The 20,456-nt window shown below is 41.0% G+C and overlaps 1 protein-coding gene across 1 annotated transcript; it reads left to right on the top strand.

The window, feature by feature from the left end:
* Nucleotides 1-18,547: 18,547 nt before the first annotated feature.
* Nucleotides 18,548-19,636, top strand: LOC147462508 (uncharacterized). The gene has a single exon (XM_086493703.1). The coding sequence runs from the start codon at nucleotides 18,548-18,550 to the stop codon at nucleotides 19,634-19,636; it is 1,089 nt and encodes a 362-aa protein (XP_086349829.1).
* The last annotated feature ends 820 nt before the right edge of the window (nucleotides 19,637-20,456 follow it).

The following is a 20,456-nucleotide window of genomic DNA, read 5'->3' as shown; positions in this document are numbered from 1 at the left end:
GTCCAACCTTTATAGCTGCAAAGTTGTACCGGTGTAGTCTAAACTAGGCATGGGAAAATAATAGAAGGTCCACCACTTATCCAATATATTATCTCTAATAGCATGGGAGGTTTGGTCTCAAGATTTAGGAATTGGCTAACCTGTATTTCATTGTATTATGATGAATTTGGTTTTAAAGTCAACTACTTATCCAAGCTATAAGTTTATATCTTGAATGGTATTCCTTCCCATCACTTAGAAAACCAATGATATGTTGTACATGGGGGGGTTTGTTACAAGGTCCACCACTTGTCAAGCTAGTTTCATTGAAACATGGATGAAGACAAGCTCCACCATTTGTTAAATCTAGACTCCATTGAAATCTAGAAAATCCATTCTATGTTGTACATGGGGTTTTTGTTTTAAGGTCCAACACTTGTCAAGCTAAGATCCATTGAAACATGGAGAGTAGAGAAACACTCCACCACTTGTCCAAGCTAGGAAACATTGATAGTAGTTGGCTTAGTTTGAAGATCCACCACGTGTCTAAGCTAACTCTATTGAAACATAGAGAGAAGGCAAAGGTCCACCAAATGTTCAAGCTAAGGCTCCATCGAAAACATGGACAGAAGCAAGCTCCACCATTTCTCCAAGATAGGCTCCATTGAAACATGGAGAGAATCAAAGGTCCACCATTTCTCCAAGCCAAGCTCCATTTGTCCAACCTATAAGGTTATATCTTAAATGGTATCTTTCTAATCACTTGGAATACCCATGATAAGTTTTACATGGGGGTTTTTGTTCCAAGATCACCACTTGTCAAGCTAACTCTATTGAAACAAGAGAGGAATCAAAGGGTCCACCACTTGTCCAAGCTAGTCTCCATTGAAACAAGGAGAGAAGCAAGCTCCATCATTTCTCCAAGATAGGCTAGCATGGATAAATGCACCTTGAAACCAACCTTCCTATGAGGCAATAGAGCATATGCTACATATTTTATGTATGCCCCATGCCTCAAATTAAGAAGTTATAGATTAGAAGTGGACCTTGCTTGAATGTCACATGCAATAAATTAAGGAAAAATAGCCAAGTGGATTGTATTCCTCAATGGATCCTTGCTTTCACAAGTTGTGAACCTTGAGTCACTTTTACATTAACTTGGACAAGTGGTGGACCTAGAAACCAAGCTCTCCATGTTGAGATAAGTAGTAGAACATAGACAACGATAATGGATGCAATATACTCGTCTCCTAATAATCCAATTGATTGAAACCATGGTATTTTAGTTGTTTTCATTGTGTATTGTATGTGCATAAAGTGGAATGAGATCTTAAGAAAACTCAAATTTTTTACAAAATCTCTATATTTTGTACATGATATATTGAAAGTTGTCCAACCTGAGAATTGGGATTTTCCCACTTTACCTAATATGGTCTTTGGTGTAGCCATCACGACGAAGGATGTATGGAAGAAATGGGAGAAACCAACTTTGAGAACCACCAGGACAAAGTTGCAACTTGATGGTGGTTATTTGGAGAGACCCATATGGCTCCTAGAAAAGGTAGTTGTTACATCTTGCGGAATCAAGTACGAGTATACCTTTGCAATCGTGGATTTTGGCAAGAAGAATAATTACAACATAATACTTGGAAGACCATTCATGCGACAATTAAAGATGGTCCAAGATTAGGGCTATAATCATATATACCTCACACACATGGAGACTACTATGAGAATAAACCTTAAAGACCATAGCTACAAAGATGTTGTCATAATAATCAATATCTAATTATCCTAAATGATTTTCTTATGTTAAACTGATCATTAAATATGGGGAAGTGCCAATGGATAAAAAGCTATAATATTGGTTAAGCTAGCAGACCGGCCACAGTAGGGATCCAAAGAAGGGAAAATAGGGATCCAAAGGGGGGGCCATCTGCAAAAGATCCATGTGAAACAATGGGCTAAAAAGACCCTAAGGTTCAGCCCATTAAGACTTCCAAAATGCTAAGCTTCCAGAATTCAAAGGTTATGTCCAAAGGTCAACCTTAAGGAATTGGATGCTTTGTGTGTGAACAAAAAAGTCTTGCATATCCCTACATAGAAGGGGGCGAGCCTAGGGGACGAGAGAGAAATCCACACACACACACACACAAGCCCCCTTTCCACAAAGGGAATGAAGGACACATGTTAGATGCCTATGCTAGTTTCTCCCAAAGTGTGCTCAATTTCTATTGGATGACCCTTGAGGTGGACCAATGAGAATTAGGCTAGAGTAAATTTAGCCTAATTAATTTTAAAACACTTAATAAAAAGAACCAATGAAAATTAAGTCTCCTGGATGATTATTGGACAGCCCATGAAGGGGTCCAATAGGAATTGAGCAGCCAAATGGCTACTTAATACCTATTGGTCAGAATGGGGAAAGGTCCATGGGGATTTAATTTGTTTAAATCAATAATTTTAATTGATTAAGATCTCACAAAAGGGGAAAGGGGACACATGTCAGAAGGCTATCACTTATGCTGCTTAATAGCCATTGGCTTGACTGGGGAGGTCCAATGGGGGAAAAGCAAGAGCAATAGCAAAAGAGCTCGCCCAAGAGGAAGAGGGGGCTATTTTTTGCAAGGCATTATCACACACACACTCACACAATCTCATGTGTGAAGAAAGAGAAGACTATCTCTTCCCAAGCTTTAATGGAGAGCTCATCACCTACTAGAAGCTTGTGAGATAGAAGCCTACAACGACACACTCTTGGCATGTGGATGCAAATCCAACCAAGAGCCAAGTTTTCAATCATGCTCATCTCCTCTACCATGCTAATTACTAAGCTAAGTCTGCTAATATGAGTGATTATGTAGGAGATGTACATCTTTTCTCGTAAGATACTCCTTCTTCCTCTCATCTACTCTTCATACCCTGCTAGCTCTCACCATCTTCGAAGGTGTGTGAGGTCTTGGTCTGAGAACGGGGGATAATTGAAGTTGTGTTTGCTAAGTGTTTTGCTTAGTGCATGAATCTTTCATCTTCATTGCACTAGCTAGTCTTGAAGGAACACAAAGAATTGTATTGTACAATGTCTCTCTTGATGGTAGAAACCATAATACAAAGCCTTTTGGAGGGGGGACCGGCTCCATGCAAATCCGGTCCTCAATTGTTGTCAATAGATTAATTTCTCTCTTGTGAAAAGTATTGTTGATGCATCTAACTAGGTGTTTATGCTTTTTGTTGCTCTCTCCACCCAAGTACTCTTGTAATTCTCATTAGGAATCTATTCTAATGAAATGCCCACTATGTTCATGCTAATTTCCGCTACACATAATTTTTAGACCATTAAATGTTACATTGTTATCAGAGCACAAGGTTTCTCTTTTCTTGCTCAAGAAGGGAGGTTCTCAAGCTATCTATAAATGGTTGTATTATTAATTGCCTGTGATAAGTAGAATAGGGTATTTTTCAGCCTTGCAGTGCGCCTGCCTTTGTGCAGTTAATGGGGCATCACCGTCGGAGCATGGTCTTAATAGTGGAGTCCTACGGGGCTTGCCTACGGCTTAAACACTAGGTTGGTAACCTAACAAGACATAAAAGTTCCTTTCAGGGTTTGAAAAACCTCCAAAACCATAGTAGATCCACTCATTTGTGTAAAATCGTTTCAGGGTTATAGTTCAAGGCGTACTACACATGGAAAAATAAGAAACTTGTAAAATTTCTCATCTTTTGGTCATCACGCAAGCCTCCAAAGTTGATGGACCAGATACAGTTTCATCAAAACAATCATTTCTTACGTTTTGTTGCATAAAAGTACGATTAGGGGGTTTGTGGACTTGAGTTAAATTCCCTAGTTAACTTCAATGGGTTGGTGATCAGAACATATGATTCTTCTCACTCACTATTTTTTGTTTTGCAAAGAAACTAGGTTACAAAAAAGTTTGAATTTTTAACAATTCTACAAACACTATCACCAAAGTTTCTATAGCACGAACAATACAAAATTAATATATGATGTTTTCTTCGTTCCCTATTGTCTTTAGGTTCATAAGAGCCATGGAGCATGTCAAAACAATAATACTCTCTCTTACCAAGGGGAATCTTGGGGACAAAGTTGAAGTGCTAATACAGCAAACATGAAAAATTGGGTTCAACATTATGAGTTGTAGAATCCATAGAAACTATTCAATATCTAGCCAAATTTGATCCTTATGACTAGATATGGTTACTAGTACAAAATGCATGTAGTGGTCACAAGAAATAACATATTGAAAAATGCTATACTTGATATACTAGAATGTTTGTTTCTTCTATATTTGAAAAAATCACCATCGTTTACTACTATACAATATAGGGTATTAGGAGCCCCAAAACTCAGGAATATTAGCTTTATGTTACAATATGCGAATGAAAATTAAACATGCATTTGGATATTCATGAAAAGCCACCAAAAAAAAAAATCATTAGATGAGTAAATTTGGACAAAAAACATTGATTTGACAATTTTTTGTAATTTGGTATAATTACCAACTTTAACATTTATTTTCTCTGAAGCATAGGACATGTTGTGGACTACTAAAGATAGTTTCTAGGATTATAATCCTCACAAACATGAATTCTAGAGTGGTATATTTGTAAAAAGTTGAAAAAAAGCAAAAACAGGACCCGTTTTTTCACACAGTTTAGGTTGTTAAATGTTGTGCAAGGACAAGGTTAAAGATGGAATTGATATTCCAAAAAAATGTCGAGTTTTTATAGCTCATGAGACAGATTTCTAGATAGATAGCACCTCAAATCTATTTTGAAATCTTGATTAATTCAAGGAAATGAGTCACTTCTTAGGGACATAAAAGTGTCCATTACCAACTAGTGTTAACCACTATTGAGCTATTAGAAGCTTGAAAAGGAGCTGATGCTTGTTTTGGTGTTGAAAGACCCTCTTTCAATTCTTCAATTAATGGTATTCGAGCCGCAGGTACAGTAGCTTGAGTGAATTTTCTAAAGGGGTAAAGAAGAGTAGCAAATAGGGCTTGAGTTGCCAAAGTACACCTAAAATGTTTACACCTAAAGTTGTTAGAATGGCAGACAATAGTAAATTAGAGAGTGTAAATAATGCTGATAACTTTATTTTTGTCATGAGCAAGCTACTATGGATAGCATCTGACTTGTTAACTATCTTGTTTCTAGCTTCAACAAGCATGGGCAATCCATCTTCAAAGTGAAGTGCAACGGCAGCTTCTGCTCACGGGATTCTCCAAGCCTCATCACCATGACGAGAGAACACCTAGGAAGCCTCCTTGTGAGCTACCAAAAGAGGTCTCTCTCCGATTCGGGAAGAAGAAGAGAATCCGTAGGAAGGGCTCAAGACAGTACTTCTTGAGATGCATCTCCTTCCCAAAAGGAGAACTCAAGAGCCTACCAAAGGAACGAGAAATAAAAGTGAGTCTCCTCCACCTCGGCGGAGATGGCTCCACGGAAGATGGCGGGCTAAACGCTCTCCATCACACCAAAGCGGAGAAGACCATCGCATCTTTCCACGCCATAATTCAAAGAGGGATGATAAAAAATCAAGAGAAGAAAAAGGTGAGAAAGAGGACACCTCTTCTCCATTTCTTCATCTCTTCCTTTATGAAAGTGGTACTGAATTGGCCTATTTAACTGAGAGTAGCGGAAAATGAATGGAAGTACTTTTGAGAAATGCTTTGTGAGCATAGCGGTATGAACAAAGTTGAAGATAGCAACCTATATAGCAATTAGTAACTTGGCATGAACAATACTTTTGCAAGAGAGAGATTTAGAGAACATGAAAACAGTGAGGAGGGGATCCATGTGAGCGGTCCCCCTCCAATAAGATTTGTAAATGATTTCTCCATAGAGAGGACTTGTTAAATACAATCTTAGTGTTACGTGTGACCTTGGTGATGCAATGAAGATGGAACGCTTCAGCATCACAAACATAACTAAACTTGAAGAAAGCTTTACCTATCCCAAGCCTCAGTCCCAAGATCTCAAACACCTTCGAAGGTGGAGAGAGCTAGTAGGGATGAGGGTAGGGAAGAGGAAGATTAAACATTTCGTAGGAGAAAGAATTAGTCCTCACTTATATAACTCATGTTTCTAGCATACATAATAGATAGTAATGAAGAAGAAGGAGATAGCAAGCTTAAGCATTGAAGCATGGCTCCATATCCAAGAGCATTGAATGTATGCTTCAACTCTACGTGGGCTTGGAGAAGGAGAGGGAGCTCTTGCACATTGCATTGCACACAATGAGAGTGTTTGTGAGTGTGGGTGGGTGAGTATACTTGCAAGAAGCCCCCTCCTTGCTAGGTCGACCCCTTTCTAGCTCATCATTGAAGCTCTTTTGGCTCATGGCCAAGCCTAGCCAATCACAAGCTTGGGCCATTTCTAGCAATATGTGTAGTCTTGGGACAAGTGTCCCCCTTTCCCCTTAGAGAGAGAGAGGACTTGATAAAACACAAAAAAAAATTAAAATAATTGTTGTAAATTATAATTGACCCTTTTACTCATAGCAATGGTTCAAGCACCTCATGGAGGTAATGGGTAGAGGATTGCCATGTGTCCTGCTGGCTCTTTAGCTTGGGATTCCTTGAGAGTGTGTGGTGTGTGTGTTTTCTCTTTCTAACCCCTAAGAAAAGGGCTCCACCCCTCTTTGTAGGGATATTTTTGACTTGGGTGCTCAAGCACCTTAGTCATCAAGCATGACTAAGCACTTGGACTAGGGGAGTTCACAAAGATCTCAGGATGAATGTCAAAGCACCTCAGCCGTAATCCTTGCAGCAGGTCAAAGCACTTCACACACCTTAATCATGCATAGGTCAAAAAAAAAGTACTTCAAGCACCTTAATCAAGCACCTCAAGCACGACAAGCACTTCAAGCAGGACAAGCACCTCGAGCTTGGCCGGTTCCACCTCAAGTCAGACCTAGCTTGACTATGGTCCTAGATCTAAGGACTTTACACACTTTATTGGAGGTCTTCAATGAAGCTAACCCTAAGATCTTAGGCTCCAGTATTTTAATCAAGCACCTCAAGCACGACAAGCACTTCAAGCAGGACAAGCACCTCGAGCTTGGGCCGGGTTCCCACCTCAAGCTCAGACCTAGCTTGACTATGGTCCTAGATCTAAGGACTTTTACACACATTATTGGAGGTCTTCAATGAAGCTAACCCTAAGATCTTATGCTCCATTGTTTAACCTTGCTCTTTTATAGAACATCTCTCATTTGGGCTCCTTTACCATTGGCCCCGTGTTGAGATAGATCTATAAGCACATGTCTATATCTTAACCCTTGCTTCTGTTTATTCTCCCACATTAAGTGATCAATTTAATATGAGAAAATCATTTGGGTTGGTTAGATATTAGATATTAGATTTTATGACAAAAGTGATGGTAAAGACGATGAAGATCAGGACAAGAAAAAGGTGAGAAAGAGGTCACCCTCTTCTCCACCTTCTTCAAATTCTTCACCTTCTAAAGAAAGTGATGGTGCAACCTTTGAACCATCAAAAAGAAGAGGCCATAGGAAATCCTATGCCGCATGGAAGAGGTCGTCCAAGTTGAAGAAATTCAAAGAGGGAGGGAAGAGCATCTCTTTCCTTACCTATGATGGCACCTTTGGTGCTACGGACAAAGTCTTGGCCTTTATCCAGCAATTTGATGTGGCGTTTGTAGATGAGGGCTTCACGAAGTCCTCTAAGCTACGCCGTGTAGCTATGCACTTTCAAAAGTCCGCCAGACAATGGTGGTCTAGCCTACGAGCCAACCGTGAAGCTCCACGAACTTGGAAAGCTTTAAGAGTTTCCATTATGAAGCAGTTTTTGGCCACCGATGCCAAAGAAAAAGTACTCACCGAATGGCGAAGCTTAAAACTCTCTCCCTATGAATCCATCCACAAATATGTAGACAAGTTTTGGGACCTACAACTCAAAGCCACTGTCTTCAAAAAGTTGGATTTTGGAGAGCAAAAGCAACAATTTTGTGCGGGCTTAACCGAAGAAATGGCGGAGTATGTCAACTCCCAAAGGCCACGTACCAAATAGGCGGTAATACACCATAATATGGTGGCCTCTCGAATCAATTTCTAAACGGGGGCTAAAAGAAATAATAAGCCCCCAGAAAACAAGGGTTCCAACGAGCCTAAGGGGAAGGACAATTTCCAAAAGTCTCCTAAGGCCAACTTCAACAAAGCTAAAGAGAAGGGCGTTTACCAAGGTAAGAATAAACTCTCTCCTGAAGAGCTTGAGCGTTATCGCAAGGATAACCGGTGTTTCAAGTGCGGTGAACAAGGGTATGCACACCGCACTTGTCCCCAAAAGAAAAACTACCAAGATCCTCCTAGAGCTTCCTTGGTTGAAATCCAAGAGGAGGAGACTCATCAAACTCATCACAAAGGATCTCCTCTATGCCATGCTTGGGGAAATGTAAGAGAACATGATGCTTTTATTCTCTTTGACCCTGGTTCTACTCACAATTTTAAACCTATAGAGTTGGCCACCAAGCTAGGCATACAATCCTACGAGATGGGAGATTTCCTACCCGCAGACAGTTCCTTCAAGGGGCAAGAAGCTTCAGTCACTCCCTTAATCGGGAAATTGAGGCTTCATGTCCAAGGCTATGTGGACAAAGAGGACTTCTTTATCTCTCCTGTCAAGCATGAGGATGTAATCCTAGGGGCACCATGGATTGACCACCTGGCTACCGATGTTAAATTTTCTGAAAGGAGAATCTCCTTTAAGTTCAGGGAAAAAGACATGTATATAGATGCTAAGGAAATGGGTAACACTATCCCCATTGTACATACACCAGCTTTCAACAAGTCAATAAATAGCTCTATTTCCGTGTACATGATTTTTGTTAAAGATTCTCAAAATGAACCTAATGCTTTAACAAAAGAAAATAAAAGCAACCAAAAGGAATTAGAGTTATCCAATTTTCTCAACGGGTTTCAAGATGTTTTTATTGACGACATCCCTTGTGAGCTACCTCCTAAACGAGGTAATGATGACCATGCAATTGAAATTCTTCCAAGAAGTTCACCGCCTGATAAACCTCCTTATAGAGTTTCCTCAAGCTCAACAAGAGGAATTATGCGGCAAGTGCATGAGTTAGTTGAGAAGGGCATGGTAGGCCTAGCTCATCTCCCATTTTGCTCACCTGGGCTATTAGTGCAAAAGAAATGACGGCACATATCATATGTGTGTCGACTATAGAGCACTAAATAGGATCACTATCAAGAATAGGTTTCCCATCCACGATAGAAGACCTATTTGATAAGCTACAAGGATCGACTACTTTAGTAGATTGACCTAAAAAGTGGCTATCATCAAATCAGGATAGCATGCCTTTTGGCTTGACCAATGCACCAGACACATTCAACCGCTTGATGGAGAAGTTGTTCAGGCCTCATCGAACCTTCATTGGAGTGTTCTTTGATGATATTATCATCTACTCTAATTCATTAGACGAAACACAAGCAAACACCTCAAGTTAATATTTCAAGTTTAAGAGAGAATAAACTTTATGTTAATCGAAAGAAAAGTGAATTTTTCTTGCAAGAGATTCCGTATTTAGGTCACATTATCTCTCAAGATGGCATCCAAATGGATCCATTCAAAGTTAGAGGTACAAAAAGGATGGCCTAAAACAAGGAATCTTCATGAACTGATGATATTATCATCTACTCTAATTCATTAGACGAACACAAGCAACACCTCCAGTTAATATTTCAAGTTTTAAGAGAGAATAAACTTTATGTTAATCGAAAGAAAAGTGAATTTTTCTTGCAAGAGATTCCGTATTTAGGTCACATTATCTCTCAAGATGGCATCCAAATGGATCCATCAAAGTTAGAGGTAATAAAAGGATGGCCTAAAACAAGGAATCTTCATGAACTAAGAAGCTTTATAGGTATGTGTGCATACTATAGACGCTTCATAGAAAAGTTCTCACAAATTGCGAGGGCATTACATGACCTAACAAAGAAAAGCGTTAGGTACACATGGTCTGCTTAGGAGAACAATGCTTTTGAAAAGCTTAAAGAAAAACTTATCTCTCAACCTTTGCTTACACTACCGGATCTCTCAAAACCATTTGAGGTCCAATGTGATGCTTGTGGTGATTGTCTTGGAGCTGTTTTTCTCCAAGAAGGGCATGCCATAGTCTATGAGAGTCGAAGGCTCGACCCTGTTGAGCAAGCTCTAGTCATATATGAAAAGGAACTCCTTGCAGTTCTACATGCCTCAGACTCATGGAAGCACTATTTATTGGGGACTCCTTTCATTCTGCGGACGGATCACCAAAGTCTTAAGTACTTCATGACGCAGACCAAGCTCTCCGACAAACAAATGAGGTGGGAAAATTTCCTTTTGCAATTTCATTTTCATATTGCTCACATTGCTGGCAAGCATAATCAAGTAGCTGATGCACTCTCAAGACGGCTGAGAGTGAATGCGGTTTCCATGCTATTGATCCCGATTTTAGAGATGTGATTTCAGCCCTTGCATTAGGAAAGAAAGAAGAACCATTTACTTTACAAGATGGTTATCTTCTCTATGGTAATAGACTATGTGGTACTAACTTACTACGCGAGAAAGTAATGTATGAATATCATGCTCCACCTTATGCGGGGCATAGAGGGATTAAGTCTACCTTAAAGGGAATTGAAACATATTTCTATTGGCCTACCATGAAAGTGAACATACAAGAGTATGTTTCTAAATGTGTGGTATGCCAAAAGACAAAATTTGATAGAGGGAAGCAACTTGGATTGCTTCAACCCTTGCCAATCCCTAATTCACCATGGGAGAGCATATCCATGGATTTTTCTTTGGATTTCCTAAGTCTATCAATGGGAATACCGGAATATGGACGATAGTAGACAGGTTCAGTAAACAAGCTCATTTTATACCTGTCAAAAAGACTATCAAAGCCCATCAAATGGCAACCTTCTTCATTTCACAAATTTTCAAGTACCATGGCTTGCCAATGTCCATAGTGTCAGATAGAGATCCTAGAATGACCAATAATTTCTGGAAGGGTCTCTTTAAGAATTTAGGGACAAGGCTAAACTTCTCTTTGGCCTATCATCCACAAACAGATGGCCAAAGTGAAATAGCTAAACTAACCATTCTCGATCTACTAAAAGCCTATGTAACGGAAGTAGATCAAAGATCCCAATGGGAGAAGTACTTACCCTTAGTGGAGTATGCTTATGTTGAGAGGCACATGTTAGAAACTGACTCTGAATAGCTAAGTCGGATTTTGACTTATCGGATATTTACTGAGCTGTATTTTGCCAAGTCGGATGTAACTGTCTTTCAGTTGCAGTCTGCTGAATGTCTTGTGACTGGGTAGTTAAGTCGGATTTATCTATATAAGTGGGGAATGTATCTGCGCACGAGGTATCTGTTCTCTGATATGAATGTGATGATGATGGTGCAGTGCAGTAACTATTCAGTGTATTGTCTCTGCTTACTCTGATATTCTTTGAGTAGTTATGTTTACTGTGTCTGAATTGTTGTTGATGAAGCATGGTGGAGTAGATTGTCATTCTTGTTGTGCATGATGTTCATGTGTTGACCTAACCCACAACACATTTGGCGATCCTGCTGGGTTAACGTTTATTTTCAAGTAATGATGCATGTCAGAGGGAGACAGGAGAGTAGGAAGAGTGTACTACACAAGGGCTCAAGCACAGGCTGGAAACATTGATCCATTTAACTATGATCATGACAATCAGCAATCACCCGATGCTCAGGGGCAGCAACCTGTAGACCAAGGAGGGGTAGGATCAGGAGCAGCAGGAGAAGGGAGAGTGAGGCAATTTATTGGAGCTTTATTCCTGGCAAGAAGAACCACCAGGAGAAGGATCCAGTTTGACCCACTTCAGGGGGCTACCAGGCAAAGACCTAGGAGACCACCACAACCCATTCCAATGGCTCAACCACCACCCAACCCAAAGGTAAAGGCAGCCAAGTTTAGAGCAGGGAGTAAGGAAGATGCTGACTGTCATGTGGCACAGTTTGAAACTAAGTGGCAGGCAAGTGGCTATCAGGTGATGTATGCTGATGGAGTTAAGATGGAACAGTTTGCTGCCACATTGGAAGGAAATGCCATGAGTTGGTTCAGCCAATATGGCATTGCACATTTTGCTACTTATAATGCTTTGAAGCAGGCATTTTTGCAGAGATTTAGAAAGGAGAAGACTCCGACTGATGTCCTGAGAAAACTCAGAGACATTAAGCAAAATAAGATGCTGGTTGAAGACTATGCACAGAAGTTCAGAATTTTAGTAGAAAGATTGCAGGGGAATGAAAGACCCACTAATGAAATGTTAGCAGGTTATTTTTTGAAAGGATTGAGAAGCAGCTTAAAGGGAGCAGTAGCTAGCATTGATATTGCTGGAGGTCTGGATGACCTTGTTACTGCTGCTGCAAGGGTGGAGAAGAGACTTGGCATGACCAAGGCAAAAGGAAAAGAAGACAGTGACTCAGATTCAGATGAAGCATTTGAAGACACAGATTCCACTGGGAACTCAGATTCAGACTCACCATCAGACAGTGATGAGGAAACAGAAAAAAGAAAGAAGAAACAGAGCAGTAAGAAGAAGAAAGTCAAGCAAAAGCAGAGCATTGAGCAAGATTTGGTAGGCAAACTTAAAAAGTTTGGTTATTCTGTTGTAGCACCTAAAGAAAAAGTTTATTGTCACATTTGTGAAAGGGATGGACATAGCACTGCTAGCTGTTGGTATAATCCAAAGAATAGAGGGCAGACAGCACCTAACATAGGAAGAGGAAGACCAGAAATTGGAGCAAATCAAGCAGTACCATTTAGGGGAAGACCACCATTTTAGAGGGCAAGACCTCCTAGACCTCCTTGGAGAGAGCAGGAGAACAATAATAATAGGAGACCCTGTGTGTACTGTGGTGCACCAGATCACTGGGTAGGTCCCAATTGTGCTTTATGGGTGAAGCATAGGGAAGAAAGGGGAATGCCCATTGTAAGGTACAATCAGCCCAATCAACCTGGAAATCAGCAACAGCAGCAACAGCAAAACCAGCCAGCAGCTCAGGCAAATGTAATCTTGTTTGATGTGTTTTCTCAGGATGAGCAGATTCAAGATACTGACCAAGAACAGGAGCAGCAAGGGAATGAAGAGGAACATCAATGGGCTTGTGACTGCAACCAATGTGTGCAGGAGGATCATGTTGAAGTTCTAGTAGTGACTAGGTCTAAGGATAAAGCACCTTTGGATTGGAAGGAGCAAAAAGGGGTAAGAGACCAGGTTACAAAAAGGATTGCCAAACACCAGGCAAAGCAGGTGGATATTGAGGATGACCCAAAAGAGAAGGAAGAGCAGAATAATGGGAGCAAGGAGGTGGAGAATAAACAGGATAAGGATTGGTTTGAAATAATTATTAGCTCACCTCTTCAATTATCTTTGGATCAGTTGTTGCAATTGGTTCCAGCTTTCAAAGACAGATTGTTCAGAAAGCTGCAGAACCTGAATGGACTTGGCACAATGGACAGGCAGTTTTCTCCAGCAGCAGCAAATAGAATTGATCCAGCAGATGTGGACTTTGTGGTACCAGTTATTAAAGTACACTTTCTTGGAGAAAATTTTGATGATGTGTTATTGGATGGAGGCTCTGGGGTGAATATTTTACCAGAGGTAGTGTACAAAAGAATGGAGTTGGGAGCTCTGGCTCCAGCACCTTTTCAGGTGAAAATGGCAGACCAATCTAGGGTACAACCTTTGGAAATTCTCAAAGCACAGGAAATTCAGGTGTCAGGATTATCCTTTTTTGTTAATTTTGTGGTACTCAGAATATCAGACTCAGCAGCTGCATATGAAATGCTGTTAGGAAGGCCTTGGTTCAGATTGGCTAAAGTAAGACAGGACTGGGGAGAAAATGTTGTCATATTGAAAAAAGGGAAAAAGAAAGTAACCATACCTATGAGGGGAAGGAAGATGGTTCCATTAAGTGAGAAACCACTGTTTGCTCAGACTATTAATTTTGCTGATGAGGTCACAGATGACCAAGAGGAAGAGTTCTTGAAGGTCAATCCAACTGTTATACCTGTGTTTGAAGTAGATGTGGAAAGCATGTTACAGCAAGGTAAGGAACAGGATGAGCCAGATACAGGTTTAGCACCAGGACAGACAGTGCAGGGTAAGGAACTGTTACAGTTGGTGGACCAGAAATATGCTATGTCTGATAAGGAACAGATTCAGCAGGAAGAAAAGGAGGCCAGGGATATGGCTGAGAAAATTTATGAAAAGAAGTTTGGGGCATCTAGCAGGGTAGAAAAGGATGAACTTCAGGAGCTGAATTTAGGAACAGAGGCAGAACCAAGAATGGTCAAAGTGAGTGCACACATTCAAGGGGAATTTCTGGCACAGCTGTTGCAATTATTGGTTGATTATAAGGATGTGTTTGCTTGGGATTATTCTCAAGTGAGAGGCATTGACCCAGCACTACATCAGCATAGGATTAATTTGAAAGAGGGTGCAAAACCAATTGTGCAGCAAAGATATAGAATGAATCCTAACTTTGCCAAACAGGTGAAGGAGGAGCTTGATAAGCTCCTGGCAGTAGGGTTCATTAAACCTGTACATGAAGTATCATGGTTGTCTCCCATACTGGTTGTGCCAAAGAAAAATGGAGCCTTAAGAGTATGTGTGGATTATAGAAAATTGAATGCAGCAACCATTACTGATCCCTTTCCTATGCCATTTTGTGATGCTGTGTTGGATGCAGTAGCTGGTCATGAAATGTACAGCTTTCTGGATGGTTTTTCTGGTTATAATCAGATTAGTGTTGCTGAGTCGGATCAGCATAAAACAGCTTTTATAACTGAATGGGGAGCCTTTGCCTACACACTGATGAGTTTTGGGTTAACCAATGGACCACCTTCATTTAATTTTGTTGCTCATAAGGTGTTTGAACCTTACTTACAGGACTTTATGAGAGTCTTTGTGGATGATTTCTCAGTGTTTGGAAAGAAGGATAAACATCTGCTACATCTGAAGCTCTGTTTTGAAAGATGCAGACAATTCAGGATGGCTCTGAACCCTTATAAAAGTGTAATTGCTGTGAGGAGTGGAATACTTTTAGGACATGTGGTGTCAGAAGCAGGAATGGCCATAGATGTCAAGAAAATAGAAGCCATTCAAGCAGCACCAGTTCCTACCAATGTTAAAGAATTAATGAGGTTTGTTGGACAGACAAAGTGGCACTCCAGATATTTGAGGTATTTGTCTAATGTATGCTTGCCATTAACTCAATTAACAAAGAAGGATGTGGCATTTGTATGGGATGAGCCTCAGCAGAAATCATTTCAGATGTTGAAGAAAATGATATCAGTAGCACCAATTTTGCAGCCACCTGATTGGTCATTGCCTTTTCATGTGTTTGTTGATGCCTCGGATATAGCAATAGGAGCTGTACTGATGCAAGAGAAGGAGAAGGGATGGTTCAGACCTGTGTATTATGCAAGCAGGGTTCTCACAGGTGCAGAAAGAAACTATCCTGTGACAGAAAGAGAAGCTTTAGGGATGGTATATGCATTGAATAAGTTCAGGCATTACTTGTTGGGGAACAAGATAGTTTTTCATGTTGATCATCAGGCCTTGTTGTATTTGATCAAGAAGCCACTTCTTACTGGAAGGCTTGCAAGATGGATGTTGTTGTTGCAGGAGTTTGACTTTAAGATTGAGCATACTCCTGGGAAGGAGCATGTAATTGCAGATTATCTAAGCATGATTGAAACAGGTGAAGCACCTACTGGGGTAGATGATGCACTTCCTGATGCTCAGCTGTTTGATGAGCAGACTGTTGTGACTGATTCTTGGTATGATCAGTTGCTGATGTTTTTGACTGATGGAACTATACCAAGAGAGTTCAATGCTGATCAGAGAAGAAACTTTGCACTGAAAACCAGAACCTATTTAGTTATTGCAGGGGCACTATATAAGAAAGGAATTGATCAAGTGATAAGAAGATGTGTGCCAGAATTTGAGCAAAGTACAGTCTTGCATGAAGCACATTCAGGCACAGCAGGAGGGCATTTCTCTGGAGATATTACAGGGAAGAAGATTTTGCAGGCTGGATTATGGTGGCCCACAGTTTTAAAGGATGCACATGATTATGCCAAAAGATGTGTAATTTGTCAGAAAACAGGTCAACCTGATTCAAACAGGGATAGGATGGGGGATCATCCTATTTTGCCTTTGGAACCTTTTCAAAAGTGGGGTTTGGACTTTGTAGGACCTGTTAAACCAACTTCCAAGAGGGGATGCAGATACATTTTAGTGGCTACAGACTATTGCACTAAGTGGGTAGAAGCAGTAGCATTGAAGGATAATAAAGCTTCAAGTGTGGCCAGATTTCTTTATCATAACATTATGACCAGGTTTGGGTGTCCAGTGGAGCTGGTAAGTGACAGAGGAACTCATTTTCTGAATGAAGTAATTTCAGAGCTAACAAGGACACATATGATTATGCACAAGAAGTCTACAGCATATCATCCACAGGCTAATGGTCAGGCTGAGAGCTCCAACAAAACACTGATAAGGATTTTGAAAAAGATTGTGACAGAGAATCAGAAGGATTGGGATGATAAGTTGGATTCTGCCTTATGGTCCTTTAGAACAGCTTTCAAAGTCACTACTGGTATGACACCATTCAAGCTGGTGTATGGGCTGGAAGCTGTGGTGCCTATGGAGTTTGTGGTACCAAGTTTAAGAGTCTCAGCAGAGAAGCAGTCTCCAAAGTTGTCAGTACTACACAGGAACAAATATCTGATGCAGCTAGAGGAGGATAGGTTGGTAAGCTCTTACATTACTGAAGTCATACAAAGAAGAAGACAAGCATGGGTGACCAAGAATGTGAAGTTCAAGATCTTTCAGGTTGGAGATTGGGTAATGTTGTACAACTCTAAGCTGGGACCACATCCTGGTAAATTGTCATTGAGATATTAGGGACCATATCAGATTGTGCAGGATAAAGGACAAGGGACATTCATCATAGTTGATGTGTTTGGTACAAGAGTGGAAAAGGCAGTTAATGGTTTCAGGCTGAAGAAATTTCAGGGAAAGCCACCTCATTTGGACTGGCCAAGTGTAGCCTGTATGACTGCAATACCCCTACAGCCAGGAGATTCAGAATCAGCAAAAGGAAAAGGCAAAATGCTGGCTTGCATGGATTTTAGGAGGTCTTTTCATAGTATCCCATATAATTCACAGGTTGGAGGAAGCAGGCAGTTCCAAAGTGCACATCCGATTCAGCATTGCAGATGTTGGAAGAGTACCTGTGTAGGAACTGACCAAGTCGGAATTTTTAATAAGAAATTATTAGGCCCAATTAATAGCCTCGGGGAGCGTGCTGAAAAGAAGTTTCGTAGCACTTCAAGGATACCGGGTGGAGATATGTGTGCATGGTGCAGAGAGTATAATCATACATGCAACAAAAGTTCAGTACGTCTAGTTCATATGCAGCAGCGCAGAGGATTCGGGTTTTCGCTTGAAGAAGCCTTATTCAGTCCTGCCATGCCGAAAGCAAAGCAATTGGTGGCCATGCAACCACAGCCTGATGAGGAGCAGCCCGAAGGTTCGGGGCGACGTTTGAGAAGCAAAGCTTTGCCAATGCGGCTTGACGTAAGCAGTGCAGACGAAAACAGTGACTCTACAGAAGAGGAAACGCCAACGCCGACTCCTGTGTCAGAAGGTAAGGTGATGCAGGCATTAATGGACCCTTTTATGGACTTCAAAGTTGACATAGATTGTCAGGCAGAGTGCAACGCCATATGGTTGCAGCAGGTAGGATTGTATGAGTTTGCGATTCTGCCTTGGGAAGAATGTAGAAACAATGTGTATGCAAAGTCTCAGTTGGAAATACTTAGGAAGACTAAGGGGAGAGTGTCACCGCATGTGATACTCAGTGTGGAGTTGGTGTCTGAGGTGTTCAAGCTGCCTTTGTATCCCAATACACCTATTCCAAAGTGTTCAGAGGAAGCACTGAAAAAGGAGTTTGGTCCAAGAGAAGGAGGCAGGCAGTATTACATGTTAAAGAATGTGGCATATGCTAGGAGAGAGCAGCTTAAGTGGTACTTGGAGAGGCTATGCTTTATTGTGAAGTTTGACTATATGTCAAAAGAAAACTTTGCTCCATTGAGCTATGCAGAGCAAGGAGGAGAAGTGAGCTGGGCCCACTGGGTGTATGAAAAGTTGGCAGCAGAGATTCATTCCTCAGACAAAAGGAAGACACAGGCAAATAGTAGGTTATGTGGTTACTTGTCAGCATTGTTTTTTTTTGCACAGAGAGTACAGAGTGGTGAAGCAAGGTGGCCTGTGAAAGCAGAAAAACTGGTGCAGGAGAAGCAGCAGCCAGTTCAGATTGAGCAGCCTATCATGGTGCATTCTGAAAAGTTAGGATTTGTGAAGATTAATGCCAAGCATATGGAGGCTTATGAGGATTTGGTGAAAGCCAAATATACTCCAGGAGAGGCCTTTGAAGAAATCACAGCAAAAATGCAGTTTGCAAATTTTGGCACCATGGATGTTGATTCACCAATGCAGGTAAAAGCAGAGGAAACACCAATAAAGCTTGGTAAGGCTTTCACACTATCCAACAAGAGAAAGAAGTCTGAACCAGTCAGCAGAGTGTTTTCTAGATTAGATTTCAGTGCTGAGGAAGTCTCTGGAGTATCAGTAGATACTGGGAAATTGGACAGTGATAAAGTAGTTCAGATGCTGCAGCAGGTGCAGGAATTTGTGAGGCAGCAGAATAATATGCTGAAGGTTCAGAGTATGCAAGCTGAAAGGAATGCAGAAAAGTTGATGGAGTTTAAAGGACAGGTGTCACAGGTGAAAGAGTTTGAAGAGCAGATAGCTATGATGAAAGTAAAGTATGAGCAGGATATGGAGGAAACAGTGGGGAAACAGAAGATGGAGTTAGCAAAAGTGAAGAGATCATTGGGGGAGTTTAAGCAATGGACTGAGAAAGTGGAGGCAGCTGTTGCTTTGGAGTTGGAAGACATGGCAAAGAGGAATGCAGAGTTACAGGTCACTGTGGAGATGCAGAGGTTGAGATTGGAACCTTTGCAGGTACTAGAGCAACAGATGTTGGCACAGGAGGAAATTAGCTTGAGTGCAGTATTAATGAAAGAAGGAGAAGTGTCTATCCTCAAGCAGCAGTTAGCTTTGGTTGCACAGGAGATGTGGCAAAAGACCAAGGAGAGAATGAGCTTTGTCATTAAGTATCCATATGAGGTGATAAAGGCAGGGTTAGTGCATGAGGTAGAAGCACAATTGTTGAAGGAAGTGGAGGAATTGCAAAAGGAGAGAGACTGTTTGAAGCAGCAAGTTCAGCAGATGGAAGAGAATCAGAGACAGCAGCTTGCAGAGGCAGAAAAGAAAGAGGAGAATTTTACTAATAGTTTTTTGATGCAGGATGTAGCTGAGGAGAAAGTTGCAAAAGAGCAGATTGATACTGTGATTGCAGATATAGCACAAGAGGTGGAAATGGGAAAAGTTGATGCAGTAGAGTCAGATGCAGTAAAGGAAGCAGAGCTGGTGGATCATAGAGTGAATGTTGAGGACCAGAGTAAGGAAGAAGCTGTGCAGCAGAGAGTGGATTCCTGATCAAGGGATCTGTGGATCCGGGTCAGATTTCTGCGAAATCTACCACCGGGACGTGCCATGTGTTGAGAGGCACATGTTAGAAACTGACTCTGAATAGCTAAGTCGGATTTTGACTTATCGAATATTTACTGAGCTGTATTTTGCCAAGTCGGATGTAACTGTCTTTCAGTTGCAGTCTGCTGAATGTCTTGTGACTGGGTAGTTAAGTCGGATTTATCTATATAAGTGGGGAATGTATCTGCGCACGAGGTATCTGTTCTCTGATATGAATGTGATGATGATGGTGCAGTGCAGTAACTATTCAGTGTATTGTCTCTGCTTACTCTGATATTCTTTGAGTAGTTATGTTTACTGTGTCTGAATTGTTGTTGATGAAGCATGGTGGAGTAGATTGTCATTCTTGTTGTGCATGATGTTCATGTGTTGACCTAACCCACAACAGCTTACAATAACACTGTACATACTTCCACGGGAAAAGCACCTTTCGAGGTAATTGAGGGGAGATCAAAAAGTCCCTTGCTACTTAAGGTACATGGGAAGATCTTCGCTGCATATGAGTATAGCCGAGACCTACAAGAATCTTTTCAAAATATTAAGGATGATATCTCTATCTCACAGCAAAGGCAAAAGGGTGCTGACAAGCACAGAAGATCCCAAGCCTTTAAAGAAAATGATTGGGTCTTATTAAAGTTTCCCAAGGCTCGATTAAGGCACACGACGGGCAAGAATCCTACGGCACACCAAAAGTACTATGCTAAGCTAGCAAAAAGGTACTATGGTCCCTTCCAGATTCTTAGGGCAATCAATGAGATGGCCTATC

The sequence above is a fragment of the Adiantum capillus-veneris genome, chromosome 2 (genome assembly GCF_014529385.1).
Source record: "Adiantum capillus-veneris isolate H3 chromosome 2, ASM1452938v2, whole genome shotgun sequence".
NCBI lineage: Eukaryota > Viridiplantae > Streptophyta > Polypodiopsida > Polypodiales > Pteridaceae > Adiantum > Adiantum capillus-veneris.
This window is presented reverse-complemented; position numbering and strand designations above follow the sequence as displayed.